This window comes from Atta colombica, unplaced genomic scaffold (assembly GCF_001594045.1).
Source record: "Atta colombica isolate Treedump-2 unplaced genomic scaffold, Acol1.0 scaffold137, whole genome shotgun sequence".
Classification (NCBI taxonomy): Eukaryota; Metazoa; Arthropoda; class Insecta; order Hymenoptera; family Formicidae; genus Atta; species Atta colombica.
The window spans coordinates 995,291-1,012,149 of record NW_017259225.1 but is presented as its reverse complement, the minus strand read 5'-3'; the positions used below and the strand labels follow the sequence as shown (position 1 = coordinate 1,012,149).

General features: G+C 33.4%; 1 protein-coding gene across 2 annotated transcripts in view; it reads left to right on the top strand.

Moving 5' to 3' along the window:
• LOC108684634 overlaps positions 1-16,859 on the top strand; it is a 31,059-nt gene that overhangs the window by 8,606 nt on the left and 5,594 nt on the right. Inside the window, exons 2-6 of one of the 2 annotated variants that reach the window (XM_018189054.1) lie at positions 4,365-4,488; positions 13,524-13,634; positions 14,975-15,112; positions 15,420-15,517; positions 16,504-16,669. In XM_018189054.1, the coding sequence (XP_018044543.1) occupies positions 4,365-4,488; positions 13,524-13,634; positions 14,975-15,112; positions 15,420-15,517; positions 16,504-16,669 (637 nt within the window). Of the gene's footprint in view, positions 1-4,364; positions 4,489-13,523; positions 13,635-14,974; positions 15,113-15,419; positions 15,518-16,220; positions 16,387-16,503; positions 16,670-16,859 lie in introns of both variants that reach the window. The other variant, XM_018189055.1, reaches the window with a different exon arrangement.

Here is a 16,859-nt window from a genome sequence, read left to right as displayed (position 1 = left end):
TTATATATAAATTTATTTAGCAAAAGTAAGAATTTTGTATATACCGTGAGGGGCTATCAGAGCTTTATATTATTTGAATGATTACATAATTCATTTAATTACATTCTCATTAGCGGACGTTAACTAGCTAAGCTCTGATAGCCCCTCACGATACATACAAAACTCTTACTTTTGTTAAATAAATTTTAAATCTATATTTATAAGAAGAATTTATCATCATTATTTTCGGTGTAAATGACGAAAAATAAGGAATTTATAAAGTAACTTGGAAACTAAAAGAGAATGATTATACTGACTGTGCATGCCTGGTATATAAGTACTGAAATATGTAAGAATTTCTATTGCTCAACGTTAAAAAAAGTAAAATTTATGAACAAGAAATTAAACTCTCTCGATTGTGGACTGTTCGATGTTGCGAGGATATCGATGAGTATTGCTTTTGCCAATTGAATAATTTTAAGGCATCATTTCGCCGTCCGGCGTGACAAATTAATGCAACAAAATCTTTAGAAGTATCCGGAAATAAGGTAAATTACATCGATTGTCATTCAAATGATAGTAATGCCTGTGCAAGTCCGTATTGTTCATAATCGGTCCTTCAAATAATCGATGCGCGACGGCGAATTATTCAAATTCAGCGGGGAGTTGCGTAATCATAAGATATCGCATAGAGTCGGAAAAATCGCGACACGATCAGCCAATAATAAGCTAGTCGGCAGTGAGGAAAAATTCAAATGAAAGTTGCCATACACAACATAACTTGTTAGCTAAAAATCTCGTGTACGAGGTGAACGGGCCTCCCTTTTTAACGAATCCGCAACCGAACCGATAACGCTCCGACAATTTACATCAATTGATATGTAGGCATCGATAATTTGTTCGAACGAGAACTAGGAACGAAGACGGGAATGACAAGTTGAGTGAAAGCTATCCTTTGTCCATTTCCGCGAGCATGCTCAAGTATTTTGCATAATCACTTCTAACTATTGCAATAATTATCACGCTTTCCTCCGCTAATGAAAATGCCATACCAGAATACAATCAGTAGCTACAACCGTAGCGTTAAAATGTCATGACGAATTGAAGATATGTCTAAAATCAACGCTGCTGACATGAGACAGTTACAGTAGAAATATGATAAGAATGTAGAAAATATGATTTCACGAAATCGCCGACAAAATGCTATAGAAAATATTTCTCGAAAGACACGTGAGAGTTGAAACTCTTCATTTGATAATATAATTATCTTAATATAGTTAACATTATATTCATTGTGAGTCCCAAGAGGGGTTTTCCTTTCTATGTCAAAGAAATCAGACGAACTTAACGATATTCCCGCGCTATTCAAGCAATGGTGAAATAGCAACGTGAAAGCAGAATGGCGTGGCCTAGACGAGACTGGGATTCATTGAAATCCTCCTTTCTTCCCTTTCTCGCTAATCTCGAATGACGCTAATTGTGCATAAATGATATGTACCGTCACGAGAGGGGATTCACATGTTGCATTTTCAAATCTCGCAGAAACTTTCGTAGAAAAACACATTCTCTTAAGTTGAGTATCCCTATATTTTACAGACAAAAAATTAATATTTCTCTTTCAAAATTCTTTAAAATATTTCGTCAAAATTCTATTAAGATTGCGATTAGTGAGAAAACTTGACTGAATCTCCTTTCTCTCGTGATTTTACATCTAGGGATGTTTGTCAATCACGATGGTTCTTAATAGTAGTTTCAATAATAATGCAATAGAATTTTGTGTTACTCGATTTGTCATGAATTACAAAGTTACTTAGTTTACGTAGAACAATAAAATGACACCGTTCTAACGAACGTACATCATCTATCTTGCGCGTTCTTTCGAGAGAATTGTTCAGAACGCATGGGTGTTCACCAAGGTTGAATCGAGACTTGCATCAGCGATGTACGTCACGCTCGTACGATTATCTGTTGGTAATCGAGGAAAAACGTAGGCAGTGGAATTTCAGAAATAACATGACGTTGCTGTTGACAGACGCAACGCGAACGTGTTTCTGCTTTCTGTATAACAAAGGCACATATCCGTATAAATCAATCGCTTTAAGAGCGATAAAACTTCGACTACATTTCCCATAAATGTAAATTTGATATTTTTTAGATTTTTTCCATTGCTACAGAACAAAGTAAAGTTTATATTTCTTAATAAAAAAATAAGCGTTTTATTATAAAAATTATAGTAATAATATACCGTCGCTAATGTTTGATAATCTAATCGATGTTTTGAAATTGATTTTCCTTCAGCGAAAACAATTCTGATTTCAACAATCTTTTAATACAATTAAGGAATTAAAACGTGCACATCATAAACTGGTTAATCTTTCAAAATAAGTTGAACAAATAGAAACACTGAAAAAGAACGCTAATTTTTAATAAATATTTGTAAATTTAACATATATATATATATTTATTTGATACAAGAATCTTTAATTCTTTTAGATCTGACTTTAATGGAACCATGTTAAAAAAAACTATTTTCAAGTTCAAGTTAAGAGCACTTTAACATAAATAATTCATACCACAATATTAATTTCTTTGAAAATCTTGACTATTTTTCCAACATTATTATATACATCTGATTTCAGATAATATCGATAGAAAAAATAATTTAAATAGATAATGTCTTCAAATTTACAGTCGTGGTCGGTTGATGTATAGTCAGAACGGTTTGCAACACTTTTTTTTTCAATGAGATTTGGAATGTAACCTGTTCAAGCAATTGGTTCTTATTTATAGATCCATAAATAAAATCCATAATAGATCCATAAGATCTATAAATTTTAATAAAGATCCATAAATTTTAAAATCCATAAGATCCATAAATTTTAATAAAGATTTGTTTGAATAGTACTAACTTATCATTTATGATAGATAAATGTTTGATAAATAAAAAAAAATGATAGTTGAATCAAATTAACCCCTTTAAATCTTGTATACATTACAATTAACATTTAAAAGGTTAATTTGATTCAACTATCATTTTTACATTGTAATGTATACAAGATTTAAAGGGGTTAATTTGATTCAACTATCATTTTTTTTTATTTCAAACATTTATTATCTATCGTGATAATGATAAAATGATAAGTTAGTACTATTCAAACAAATCTTTATTAAAATTTAATACATTTTTCTATCAGGTGGAAACAGCTCTGTGCGGGGAACACACTGTTGTGTGTACCGTGTAGAACTGTTGATATTGTTTATGAAAACGACTGGGAGAAACGTTGAAAGAAACGCTTTCGCGAAATAGTGATACCTTTTATCAGCAATCGGCAGACAACGAATCGAGCGAAATGCCTCGTGGGAAGTGACTCATGTACACAAAAAGAAAAAGCACGCGTTTTCGACTCGCGGAAATGTTTCTTTCCGTCGTCGACGCGACGATCGCGATTCATGCGTTAAGATTTCCCGCGTATAGCGCGATGTATCATTATACTTTCTACCAGACGTTGAATCGGGAAATCGAAGAAGAACTTTCTAGAAAATAGATCGTAACGATTCAAGCCGGCATTGATATCTGCTCGCCGAGGACGAGTCCCGCCGGATCGGTGTGAAACTATCAACCATGAAGAACCGCCGCCGATGGAGGCGAAACCGACGCACACCTACTATATGATCTGAAATTCCATTAAATTTCGAGGACGATATGTACGAAGTCGAACGAAATCGAACTAAGAAAGCACGGTACAACTTGCTTGTCGACACGCACGAATAAACGCTCTCTATATGGATTCTTGTGATCTTCATGGGCGGGCTCTTCGAGGAATATCGATGTCTCGAAGTGATGTGAAATAAAATGAGTCGTTTTCTCTACTCGTAATTTCATCCATCGGCAATTTCTTATTTATAATTGCGAAACTCACGAAATTTGAGCATCAATCGCGCTATGATTTATTATATAGATTTTTATATCATTAATTCATTTTAATATCGTTCATTTTCAGCCCCATGGATTTTTATAATTAAGTCTTAAAATAGTTTCGCGTGAATCAATTAATTAGGATTTAGAATAAATTCTGAGAAGGTAAAGCCATCTCTTTCGCTAAAAACGCGAGAGGGAGAGATTCTGACAGATGTTCTATCACAAGAACGCGGTATTCTTACTTTCTAACGATAATAACATTTTCGCGAAAGGAAGAGCGTGTATATACTTCATCTGCATTCGCAAACACACGTCCGGTAGCTCTCTCCGTCAAGGCGAATTATTCGTCGCGACTTTGTTCTTGCTCTTTCACTTCATCATCGTTAATAATGCATTTTGTATAACTTTTGTTGAATATTAAAACTCAACACTTGACGCTCAAGGAATTTTTTTCTTTCTGTTATAGCAATACGCGAGCAAGCATGCCGAGCAAAGCCATTTGGTGGAACAAATGAACATGAAATATTATTATTTCACAAGGACTCAAGGTCTATTTAGGATATGCTATCCTAAAGAGAGACCACCAACGGGTAAGAATTCTCAAGCAGAGTTGATCATTTAATAATTAATCATCATGCATGCTTTAATAAAAGTTGTGAAGAACTTGGCGTGAATAGATCCTGAATAGATTTAGAGACGATTTACAGTTCAATAATTATTTCGATAAATGTTATTTTTTATTTGACGAATATTTTCTTTTAATCAAGCATTCAATTATTTACTATTAAGATCAATATCACTTTGTGCACTTTACCATTCCATATTGGTGATTGCGGAAAAATTTTAAAATTGCTTATAACATGCAATTATTTACATTATTATTTTTATAGTACATTGTCAGCAGACAGGCTATATAATTACGTCAAATAATGAAAATTGCAAAGAATTGGACTGGTGTCCAATTCTCTGTCTGATCGGTATCCGTAATAATTGTATAAGGATCGACAAATTCTTCCGAGTTCCTCGTTCAACGACACCCCTTACGCGGCCTTTAGGAAACTTTCTACGTTATGATCTCGTAATGTCGTAGGTTATCCGATTCGACGTAATAGGTTAACAGTTTATAATCAGTCGCACAGACGCGCACAATCTTTAGAGAAAGGTACATTTTCACCCGTTAGCTCCGTCGCAATGTATCTCACAGCGCTTTCTCATTCTAGGATTCATCATCGCACATAGCCAAGTGTTATATTTTCGTATAAAAAATATCAATGAATCATAAAATCCTAGCAGACGAGAATGGATTAAAATGGATTGAAATTTTTTCCATCCGAATGCGTATTTTAAATAGCGAATACTTTTTTTTGAATTTAATTGGATTCAATTGAAAAACTGCATTTCCTATTCAAAATTTTGAATTGAACACAGTATTCGCAATTGTGTTGTTTTGCATAGAAAAAGCTAATATTATTTTTTAATTGAAAGGCATAGAGATATGTTCCATGCAATTCTTATAAATGAATAAAAATACATTCAGAATTGAAAAGCATTCATTTTAACATTCGTGAATTAATATAATATTTCTGAAAAATCTGAATCCATTTCAATTCATTTCGTTTGCTGGGATACCAACGCTTTCTTTCTTGTTTATTGAAATGCAATTCTAAGAAAAATCTAAGAAAAAAATACAGATATTAAAGTCTGTTCTACTTCTAATGTGCTTTTTGTTCCCTGTTTCTTGCTTTTTGCTATTATTTACATTTGTTTTTTTGCTTTTCATCCGGTTTTTTTGTTTTATATCGCCCGAGATTAAAACGAACAAAACAAGAAATATAATATGTAGCAAGAATACAATTGTCGATAAAATGGTTGCAAAGAAAAAAAAAAAACAAAAATAGGAAATAAAGAGCACATTGTACATTAGGCTTAAAGCATTCGCTTGCTTTTAAGTTAAATCTTTACAAAAATCTAACACTAATCAGTTTAATACTAAAAGACAATTGATTAGTTTGTTATTTATTTTAAATATTAAAAGCATTGTTGTTCAGTGTCTTTTAGTATTCCAAATTAGTAGTAATTAATTATTGTTTTTCAGTAATAAATTTCAGTATTAGATTTCTGTAAACAATAAAATCTTATAGTGAAAACTCTTAAATAAATTCCTAATTGTAGCGAAATATTAAAAAAAATTTATCTTAACTGTAAAAATCCAGGGGATTAAAATATTTTATAAATTGTACGCAAAATTATCGAATGAACTTATGATGAACAGAAACACACAAAATAAAGTCGATTCGCCACGAAGCAACGCATCCGGTATATCCGCTAGCTGTTTTATTTTGTTTTTCAACAAATCAATAAAAATGATCATGTCATCACGGTTTTTCAGACACTATTTCGAAGGAAATAATAACGGAAATATGGAATTCTATCTTCGAATCAAATTGCGCGAAGTTTTTACATTGGTATCGACCGCGAGAATCCTTGTCTTCAATTATTTAATGGACGATAAGATTTGCCGGATTCGAGGATTCTGGTGGTCTTTTTTCTTTCAGAGCGCATATCGTAAGTGGACCGTTGCGATCACAGTTGTTGCGAAACAGCCGACATGCCAATCGATCGCGTGTTAATGCTTTGAAAACACAAGCTGCATGTAAGCTTCGGTTGACTGTGAGAACAAAGAGAATAAAGTTTCATTGAAAAATTTTGCCAGATATAAATGCAAATTTATTTTTGTAGTATTTTAAAAAAATTCTCTTTTCCTAAAATGTAGAGATTAATTTTTAAAGTTTATATAAGATAAAAGTTTAAATATTTTGAAGTTATAAGAGAAAGGACATGGTAGAATTCGATAAGCGTCGATTTTAAAAAGAAGGTACAATTAAATTAGAGTCTTGTCTTGAACAACAAATTTAAGGTATTTAAACCCGGAATAAAAGCACGCATGTTACGCACAAGGATGTGATCAAATCTTACTCCCCATGCGTAACTTCGCATCGTGTATAACGCTCTATGGCTTGGAACGCCTTTCCAATTAGAAACTTTCTACGGTAATGACGCATGGTATTTATATGTCGTACAGTAATGTTCAGCGAGGTATCACGTATTTTTAAGATAATAAACGAAGAAACTCGACAATGTTTGTCTTTGTAGATAATTAAACTAATTAAGAATGAGATACGTAACTGCAATGATACATAAACGCAGTCATACGTAATCAAACGCGATGATATATAATTTTAAATTATAACAGAGAATGTAATTAAATCCGTAATCAAGGTAATTAACCCGATATATATTATAATCATAATCTCGTATAATGATTCTGATGTTCATCGTTTCATTCAAGAAATATGTGCCGATTAAATGAATTTTGATACAAATCTAGGTCACAAAATATAAATTAAGATATTAAGGCTGTCCAATCAAATTGGTTGGTCTAAGCATCAGTTCCTTCGATAATTATTAGATTTAATAATTGTTATTCAACATTATTAAGATCGTTTCGATGATGCGAATAAGCATCAAAAATTTATTAAATTGCTAACAAATTTAATTCGTGATATTATTGCGATAGTAGATTAGTAGAGTTAGCATCAAGTTTTCAAGACCGAAAAATCATTTTGGCGCGCGTTTCTGAGGACTACATACGTAATATATAAATTCACATAAGAATCATACAAGCATTTAAAATCCAGTTAGAGCGTTTAAGGCTTTGATTTCTATAGTTTGTGTTATCACATATACAGTCCTATAATATATTATATTGTTAGATTTAATCATTCTTTTATCTATTAAATTTTGTCTCTAAGAAAAGAAAGACAATTAAATTAACAATTAAAATAAATCGGTATTGAAAAAATCAATTTTAATCCTAAAATTTCTATAATTGATATACTATATAAGTAATGTTTCAGATTAGAAACCTATCGCGTTATATTCTGGAATGCATATACACGAGGATCCTAAAAATGGATTAGAATAATATATCAATATATACGATGAAAATTTTTTTTACGCCATACGAATCGACTTTTATATATCTCGATGATCGTGCAATGTTCATTCCATGACGTAATAATAATCTGAAATTACTATGCAAGCATTAGTGTCATAAGGACGTGCATTGCATACGATCGAATTGTGCTGCAAGCGCAGATCGGTTTTACTAAACGACAAAAATATCATGTGATAAATATGTAAATGGTCTTCTGTGTCTACGTGTCGTGTTATGCAAGGAATGTAAAGTAGAAGATGTAACGTAATAAGACCTAACTTTAGATTATACTCTAATAAAAAAAGAATATACAATCATGAATGCAAAACAGCACACTTTGCTCTTCAGTTCCAGAAGTTGTGCAAGTCGTCTTAGATAATGTCTATTTTTAGAACCACACATATTCTAGGATTAGCTTTTGAAACCTCTTGTATTATATTGAATAGTCTGATAAAGCATGCAATTATTATCCGCGAAATTGAGATTTCGGATTAGATTTTTGAAAACGTCAAGCGAGTGAAGTTTCGATTCTCAACACGTTTCGAATCTCAATATGGCGAGCCAGAAGTTAAAAGAAGAAGAAAAAAAAGAGAAAGATACACGTGCGAATATACTTTTCATACAAGTCCAGTACAGTCCGCGGTACAGGTGATTCCAGTTCTTCCGGAAGTTTCAGGTTGCGCATTCTTCGAACGGGAAGGGAAAAACGCGTTGCGCGCTACGAAGTGAAAACGTACCTTATGGCTAGCCGTGTTAGATGCGGGCATACCATACATTAGGGAGCTCATATAAAATCCATTGTTGTTCGCACAATAGCGAATCATCGTAGGGAGGAAGCGGTGCTTAGTGTTCAGTAAAATTCCGAGGCGAACGCGAGGAAAGTGTGTCGATGTCACATGTTACGATCGAGATTTCTCTAGATAGGATTGATTAAAAAATTGAATAAAGTACCCATTGAGATTAGATGGTACGCTTGAATAAGACTTGTATGTAAAATGAAAATTAATCCAGAGTGGCACATAAAATATCGTACTATTTTATTATTTCATTAAAACTATATTTGTGGAATATCGGTTTTTAAATTGTGTAAGAGCATTTCTAGCTGTTCTAACATTCACTGCTAATGCTGAAAATTAATTTACGTTAGGCTAAGTCACGACCTTGCTTTAAGAAGTCGTAAGCTGTAAGTTCTAAGTTATAAATGACGATCGGTCACAAAACTTATGCTTTTAAAAACAGAAATTATTGTCACTTAGGTACAGTTCCACAACTCACAGTTAACTCTTAACCGAGGTTCAACTTATTTCTCATCTCTTTCCAATTCTAGAATTAGAAAGAGACAATGAATAAGTTAAACCTCAGTTAAGAGTTAATCGTGAGTTGTGGAACTGGATCTTAATCTTTTTCGATCACTTATAACCTAAGGTCTCTTAAAGTAGAGTTGTGGACAGCATTACGTGCAATGACAATGAATTTTGGAACACAGTTTCTGTATTTCGTAGAAATTCTATTAAATATGAATTTTGTTAAAAATAAATGTATTATACGTAAACAAATGATATGTCATTTCGTGTACCACTCTGTAAATATCAATCATAATGATCATTAAAATATATTTCTATAACACACATTTAATTATATTTTATTGGGGCAGCTTCTTTCGCGTGACTTCGCAAAATATCGCAAGATATAAGGCTTCCTTCCAAAGCCTTACGTGCGCAAAACTTCTCCGCTAAAAATTGCGGACAGGTGAAATTGCTGTCCCAAAATCCCGACGGTCAGGATGTCAAGACTGCAACGATCAGTTGCTTTCTTATACACAACGGTGTAGCGGTATTCTTGTAAAGTGACAAGTCGCCTCGTCTCAATTAGTTATTGGACAACATGAATGTAATCTCTCTCATTATCTCACATAACATCGGTGTCTGTCTTCGAGAGAAAGACAGAAACTTCTGCAGATCTCGGAATAGTCACGGTAAACGACATCAGAGTTAAACTAGACGATTTGATTTGGATAAAATGTGTGTGTGTGCGTTCCGACAAAGCGGATGTTGAAGGTGGCGGAGACAATGCTTTCTCACCGAGTTCACGAACGAAAACACGCTCTCGCCGCGCCGGTAAAAGTACCTGTATACCTGTGTATCTGTTCGGCAGATATCATGGGATCAGAATAAACGGCGAAGAAAGGCGAATGTATCAAGGCTGGATCGGTGAGAATCGATTCTATCGGTCGTTCGATCCGCTGCCAGAAGAACGAAGAAATTGCCAGACGCATAAAAGATTTCTTCGTGTTTGTTCTCGTCGCTTGGCTGGAAAACAATCAAAATGATCGATGCATCACTCGTATATCGCGGTACCGTTCGCCGACCGATGTATTCGCCGGGGACGACCTTATCGGTTTCGGCATGCCGTTTTCTTCCGGCGATCCGTTTCCGGCAGCTTCGATTTATTAGGGTCGCGTGATTTGCGTTTGACCTTTGCAGTGGGAAGAAACCAAAACAAATGTGCAGTTGATTTTTGCGAATAATATTAAGTGAGGAATTACAAGATTTAACTTTAAAAATCGAATTTTTTCCTATTAAATATATCCTCTGATATTTTAACACGTTTTATATTTTAGAAATATATTTTATCACTTCCCCCCTCCCTCCCTCCTCGTAATTCCTTACATACGTATGTATCACATCCAAACTTTAAGATATCCTTTTTATTCTTGGAGACATGTCTGCTCGATATCTCTACTGGATAATATTTCACATTACGTGGGGATTTTTATGGATGATTTTTTGTATCACGCTCTTGTATACCGTTGTCGCGTCGGTCAGCGCCGAAAATCGAGGTCAGCATGTGTGATTGCGAATGCACACGTGAAAAATCCGAAGAAACCAGTCAACGACCGGTCCGGTAGCTTTTATCTACCTGCCGGTATCGCTCGTATCACGCGACGATGCGCGATGCACGATGAAAAGTACGAGGGCTCGCCGACCGCGGTCGCTCGGCATCGCCACCGTCGCCGACGACTCCTCTTCCGGAATGGCGAGGAGTGTAGCGCGTGTACAGTTAGGCACGAGTCAACGATCTTGGCATGGCGCCTTATTTCGTTTAGGCGAAACTAGATTCAAAAAGAGTCGAGGAAACGTCCGTCGCCTGAATCTTAAATATTTCGAACGGTATGTTTCCCTGTGGAGGTTGACCATGAAGTTCCTATCTCCGGAAAAATTCACTTCCGGTCCTACGATAACAGAATTTTGCGTGTCAAATTGATCGAATGATTCTCGCTATATATTATATCATTATATGTATAAAACTTGAATGAAAAAAAATATAATATTGTTATTATAAAATTTAAGTATAATTTTCATTAATGAGGATATCAAGATATAATAATTGTGTAGTTTTTTTTAAGAATACAGGATTTTTCGCGAAAATAAATAATGGAACATTATTTATTATTAGTTGACTGTTTGAAAAATTTGAGCGAAATCGTAATAATTAAAAAAAAAAACTGAAATTAGTTCCATTTGTTACTTCCAACAGTTCTTTTGAACAGAAGACTTTCACTCAATCACAACTAAAAAATGAAAACAAATGAAAACAAAAAACAGTAATCAACTATCAAAGGAGAATTGAATCTACAATTGAAAAATAAAATACACAATATCCAAAGAAAAAAATATTATTTTGCTTGAAATTAGTGCAAAACTTTAATTTCAAATTCTCAAGCAAAATTTCATTCGAATATGTTCTCGCTAAAAAATTCCTTCTTGAATTTCATTAAAGACAATAATCTAATTAATCAAAAGTTCACTTTTTGAGACACTGCTTTTGATGGACAATTATCAATGTCTTGTACACGTTTAGTAGAAAAAGTATCTTTGCAACTGTACATTTTTAAATACAATTTGGTTTTTAATACAATTTATATGTATATATTTAAATTCAGTGAGAGGAATTAAGAGACAAAATCAATCATATTAAAAAATATCACAACAATAAAGCTTTTTCTGCTGAACGCAATAATTGCGTTTTTTATTTCCCCACCAAATGAGAATGGATTGAAATGAATGAAATGGATTCAGATTTTCAGAAATATTGATTCACGAATGTTAAAATGAATGTTTTTCAATCTTGAATGCATTTTTATTCATTTATAGGAATTACATGGAGCATATCTCTATGCTTTTCAATCTAAAAATAATATTAGCTTTTTCTGTGCAAAACAACACAATTACGAATAGAGTTCAATTCAAAATTTTGAATAGGAAATGCAGTTTTTCAATTGCATTCAATTGAATGTAATTGAATTCAATTAAATAAAAAAAAAAGTATTCGCTATTTAAAATACGCATTCGGATAGAAAAAAATTTTAATCCCTTTTAATTCTCGTTTACTGAGTCGGTTTATAAAAAGGACGTTCAGGATCAGAAAAAGGAATCGCGAATTGCTGCTTTACAACTTTTTCCTACATGCTGAGGTAGCGTTTCATGGATTAGGATTCATTGAAGGAGTACCGTTGTAAAAGAGCCGAAAGACCAAGCGCAAGTCCCCTTCTGCAGAGTATACAGGTAAAGGCATACCGCACACTTCGCGCCCGGTGATAGCGCTGCATTCTGGGTCGCATGCTTCTCGAGACGCACGCTCGTTGACGCTGTCGGGGCTGTGGGATCATGAAACACTGATAAATCCCAGTAGTAAATTCCTCATGAAACATGATCCCTTGAAGATATCTAATAAATGCACCTTCAAGGATCCCTCACTCCTCCTCCGTTTGCAACTAGAGAATAAACGGATATAACGATCAGCACTTGGTCGCTCATTATATACATATTTATAGGAAATTACACTGGAAAATTTTTAAGATATTCTGTATTGCATACATATATTAGGTATGGGAAAAAGTTCGTGGCGTTTTTTTAATGCCATCTAACGGGAAAAACGCCACGAACTTTTTCCCACACCTAATAAATATCCTTAGAATATCTCCAAAATGTACATATTTCCGAAAGAAGTTGATGAAATAAAAAGACCTGCAAATTCTCAGGCTCTGACTAGAAAAATATCTTACGTAAAATTCCTTTATTCAAATTCATTTTTTTTTATTCTTATGTGATTAGTAATAAATCACAATAAATCACATTTCGCTCTCGACGAAGTGTATCTTTAATGTGATATCGTATCTTCACAAGTGTAATGTAAATGTCATTTCGCGGTTCATTAGGATTCCGCATTTATCTCGCTTAGAATACGTCTCGATTCTGGATGTCGTAATCATTCGTTAGATGAACGTTGACTCACGTGTCTGTGCGGTTGGTGAAATGAGAATGTCGGTGATAATTAGCCAATTAAGTGTAGACTATGTGCGCCATTTGGTGAAACATTTCTTCTCATAATTGGTAAAGGCAATTTGCGAACTCATAATGTTTCGAGGAGAAAATATTTTTTAAGTGAAAATTAATAAATTTTCGCAAACAAAAATGAAGAATACAAGTTTTTTTGCTAATGTAGAAGAATAACAAAATTTCAAGTAAATAAAAACCTATATTCATGATTTACAATACAATTTTATAGTTTGTAACGTGCGTTTATATCATTTTTATATTCTATCACGATTGTTTTTTTTCATTGCAGTCGAAACTTATCTGAGCCCCGTAGAGACACATTGCATGAATATTGATTATTTCATTCCCGATGAAGAAAATCAAACCAGAGGCTTCTCTGACGATGCCATGACACGATTACGTAAGTATAGCGCGATCAAATTTCTTAATATACTTGGTGTATATTATAATTGAAAAAATTTAAGTTGAATGTAAAAAAAAATTTAAATATCAAATTTCTAAGTAGTACTTAATTTATTAGATGTACAAATTAATTCGGTGTCTTTTGTTCAAAATTATCACAGTTTCGCACTAAGACAAGTACTTAATATTCGAAATAATATCTCCATTATTTTTGATGACTTTACTCCTTTCGGGCAACTGATGAATACCCTCGCGAAAGAAATTTGGCGGTTTTGACTCGATAAATGAAGTCTCCGATAAAGGCATTGAATTAATTTGTATACCTAATATACAGGGTGTAACTGAAATAACGCCCACTAATCATACAATTCATAATCATTATTCTTAATAAAAAACTTAATCGAAAAGTCCTCTATCATTTTACAATTTTCGCAATAATTAACGAGATATTAATTTCCAAATATTGCCGAATAAATGGATAAAAGCGATGTATAAGACAATTTTAAGATCTTATCAATATTAAGATAATATCTTTCCGTGTTCTTTATGAAATATTTTGAAGATTTTTCTTAAAGACCTCTTAAAAATATCTTACAGCTATCTTATACGTCGATTTTAGACATTTTATTCATTGGGTAATTGAAAAAAATAATGCGAAAATGAAATTACAAAATGATAGAGGATTTTTTATTAGGAATAGTACTATCTGATTAGTTAACGTTATTTCAGTTACACTCTGTATATGTACGAATATTTCATACATTTATGTATATTATGTATATATGCTAAAAGGCGTCGTAAAAATTAATCCTGTGAGACGTTAGGGAGTTTTTGCAATTCCATTTATCCAGATACGGTGAACGCTAAGATCAGATTATCTTCTTCTTAACAACTAATTAGGAAAAAGATAAACGTGACCACGTTGTTGCAAAAATTTCTTAATATCTTTTATTCCCCCGTTTCTACTAATGCAGATTAATCTTGGTTCAATTTACTCTTCATTTTCTTTCAGTTCTAAGAATTAGAAAAAAGAGTAAATTGAACCGAGTTTAATGTTAATCTATATTAACAGAAACAAACATTGTGGATATAAATAATATTATAGACGTTTTAAAATTCACATTGCTATGCAGGAATGGAAAGTTTACTAACGATTGACTTGGCAACGTATAAACGACTTGGAGGAAAAACACACACAACACATATATAGCTTCATAAAAACATTCATTTCATCAAACTTCATAAATTTTTCATTAATATAGAAACATCATTAATATAGAAAAGACGCAATGCACGAATAACGTAACTGCACGTTAAAATTTGTTATTATTATCGCAGATATGGGAAGATCCGTGATAGCTCTATTCATGGTCGCCTTTCTTGCGATATTTTCGGCATTCTGGACAGGAGTAGTGGGCTGCTGGAGAAGATCAGCAGGGAACATCACGGCTACAGCAATTCTAATGTTATTCGCCTGTCAGTATACTTCCCGAGATGTTTTTTCAGAGTTTATCCAACGTTCTCTTTTGTTTTTCGGAATTAAATATTCATAAACGGACACTTTCGAATATTGCATGAGATTGTTTATGAAGAACATTTTTTATTGGAAACGATACGATGGTATTTCGAATAAAAATTCGCAAATAAAATTTATAGACAGCGATCGTTTGAAAAGATTGAATCGTAAATTCGCGAGCATGTCTAAAATTCAGGAAACTTTTTATAACGTATATATAATATGATATTACTGAAATATATCTATTTATATGCATTTATCGTGCAGGTCTACTGAGTGCTGGCGGTATGGGCCTCTGGCATGGCGTCGAGTATTATGAAAAAGAAAAAATCGTCGGAGAGGAATATTATCAGCAATGGAGCAACGTAAGTACTCAATTTTATTTTCTTTCGAAACTAAATGTGAATAATAAAAGATATTTCAATTTTTAACGTTTTAGTGTTTTAAATCGAAATACATAGTGTTTTGTTTATTGAAAAAAATGTAAAATTAAAACATCTTTAAATATTTAAAAAATGGAGATAAGAATGAAACATTTTAATATTTTAAAATTAAATACTTCTTTTTTTAGTGCAATATCGAAATGCTCTATAAAATGTTAAAAATTATCATTAATTATTATCAATCGCACCAAAAGACTAGGAATCTATATGATGTTAATACAATATTATTAACTGAAATTGCTTCAGCTTTCACTTCGTCTCTAAGTCATTTAAATTATTTATGTACACATGAATATTTAAATGTCATCTGCAATTGATCTATTAAGCAAAACACATAAAAATTGTTTTCAAATATTATAATTTTTTAAATGAAATCACTCACTGTCGAGCACATTTTCTTGTATACAGAATCAAAAAATTCCCTATGATGCAATTGAAGTGGATTGCTAGTTAATCTTGTAGAACATAGTAATCACACTAAATACAATGGAGATACAGAGATAAATTTCGCTTATCTCGCATCAGAGAAAGATTTTTCCAGATCTGATCGAACCAAGAATTTCCACGTGACCAAGGTGGCAGATGTAATCGTATGCAGCAGATTTTGATGAAATTTTGCCCACAGGTTTTAAGGGACAATACGGCGCAATGGTACGATTGGTCGTTTTACCTCGCCTGGCTGGGGGTAGCTACGTGTCTGGGCACAATGACGCTATTCCTGATCGCAGCATCCTGCCTGAGAAGGGAGCGTGCTCGCGAGCAGGCTCAGAACGTTCAGTACATCATGCCAGGTGACACGATAATCATGAAACGGCCAAACTAACTCGTCCCGTATTTTTTCTTTTTGTTTGTTATGTACGCCCGACGCGGCACGGCACGGCACGGCACATGGGGGCAAAACTGTCTAGGTCCTGAAAGACAACTCGCTAATCTCGTACGACTGGTCGTACGTGGTCGCTTGGGTCGGCGTCGGTTGGTCGTTGGTCAGCGCGATCTTGTTTAGCGCCGCGGCGATTTGCTTGAGGGGCGAGAGAATGCGCGAGGAGGCGATGAACATGCAGTATCTCATGCCTGGTACATATTTAACACCTATTGCTTTTGCCGACTTATATGGGCACGTGATAATATCCGACTGATATGCTATTATCCGGCGATATTATTCTTGGAGAAGATCTTCATTTTAAATAAAAAGTTGAGGTTTTTAAAAAAATTATTAACATTTTATTTTTTTAATTTGGAGTAAAAGTGATCTAAGAACTTTGGA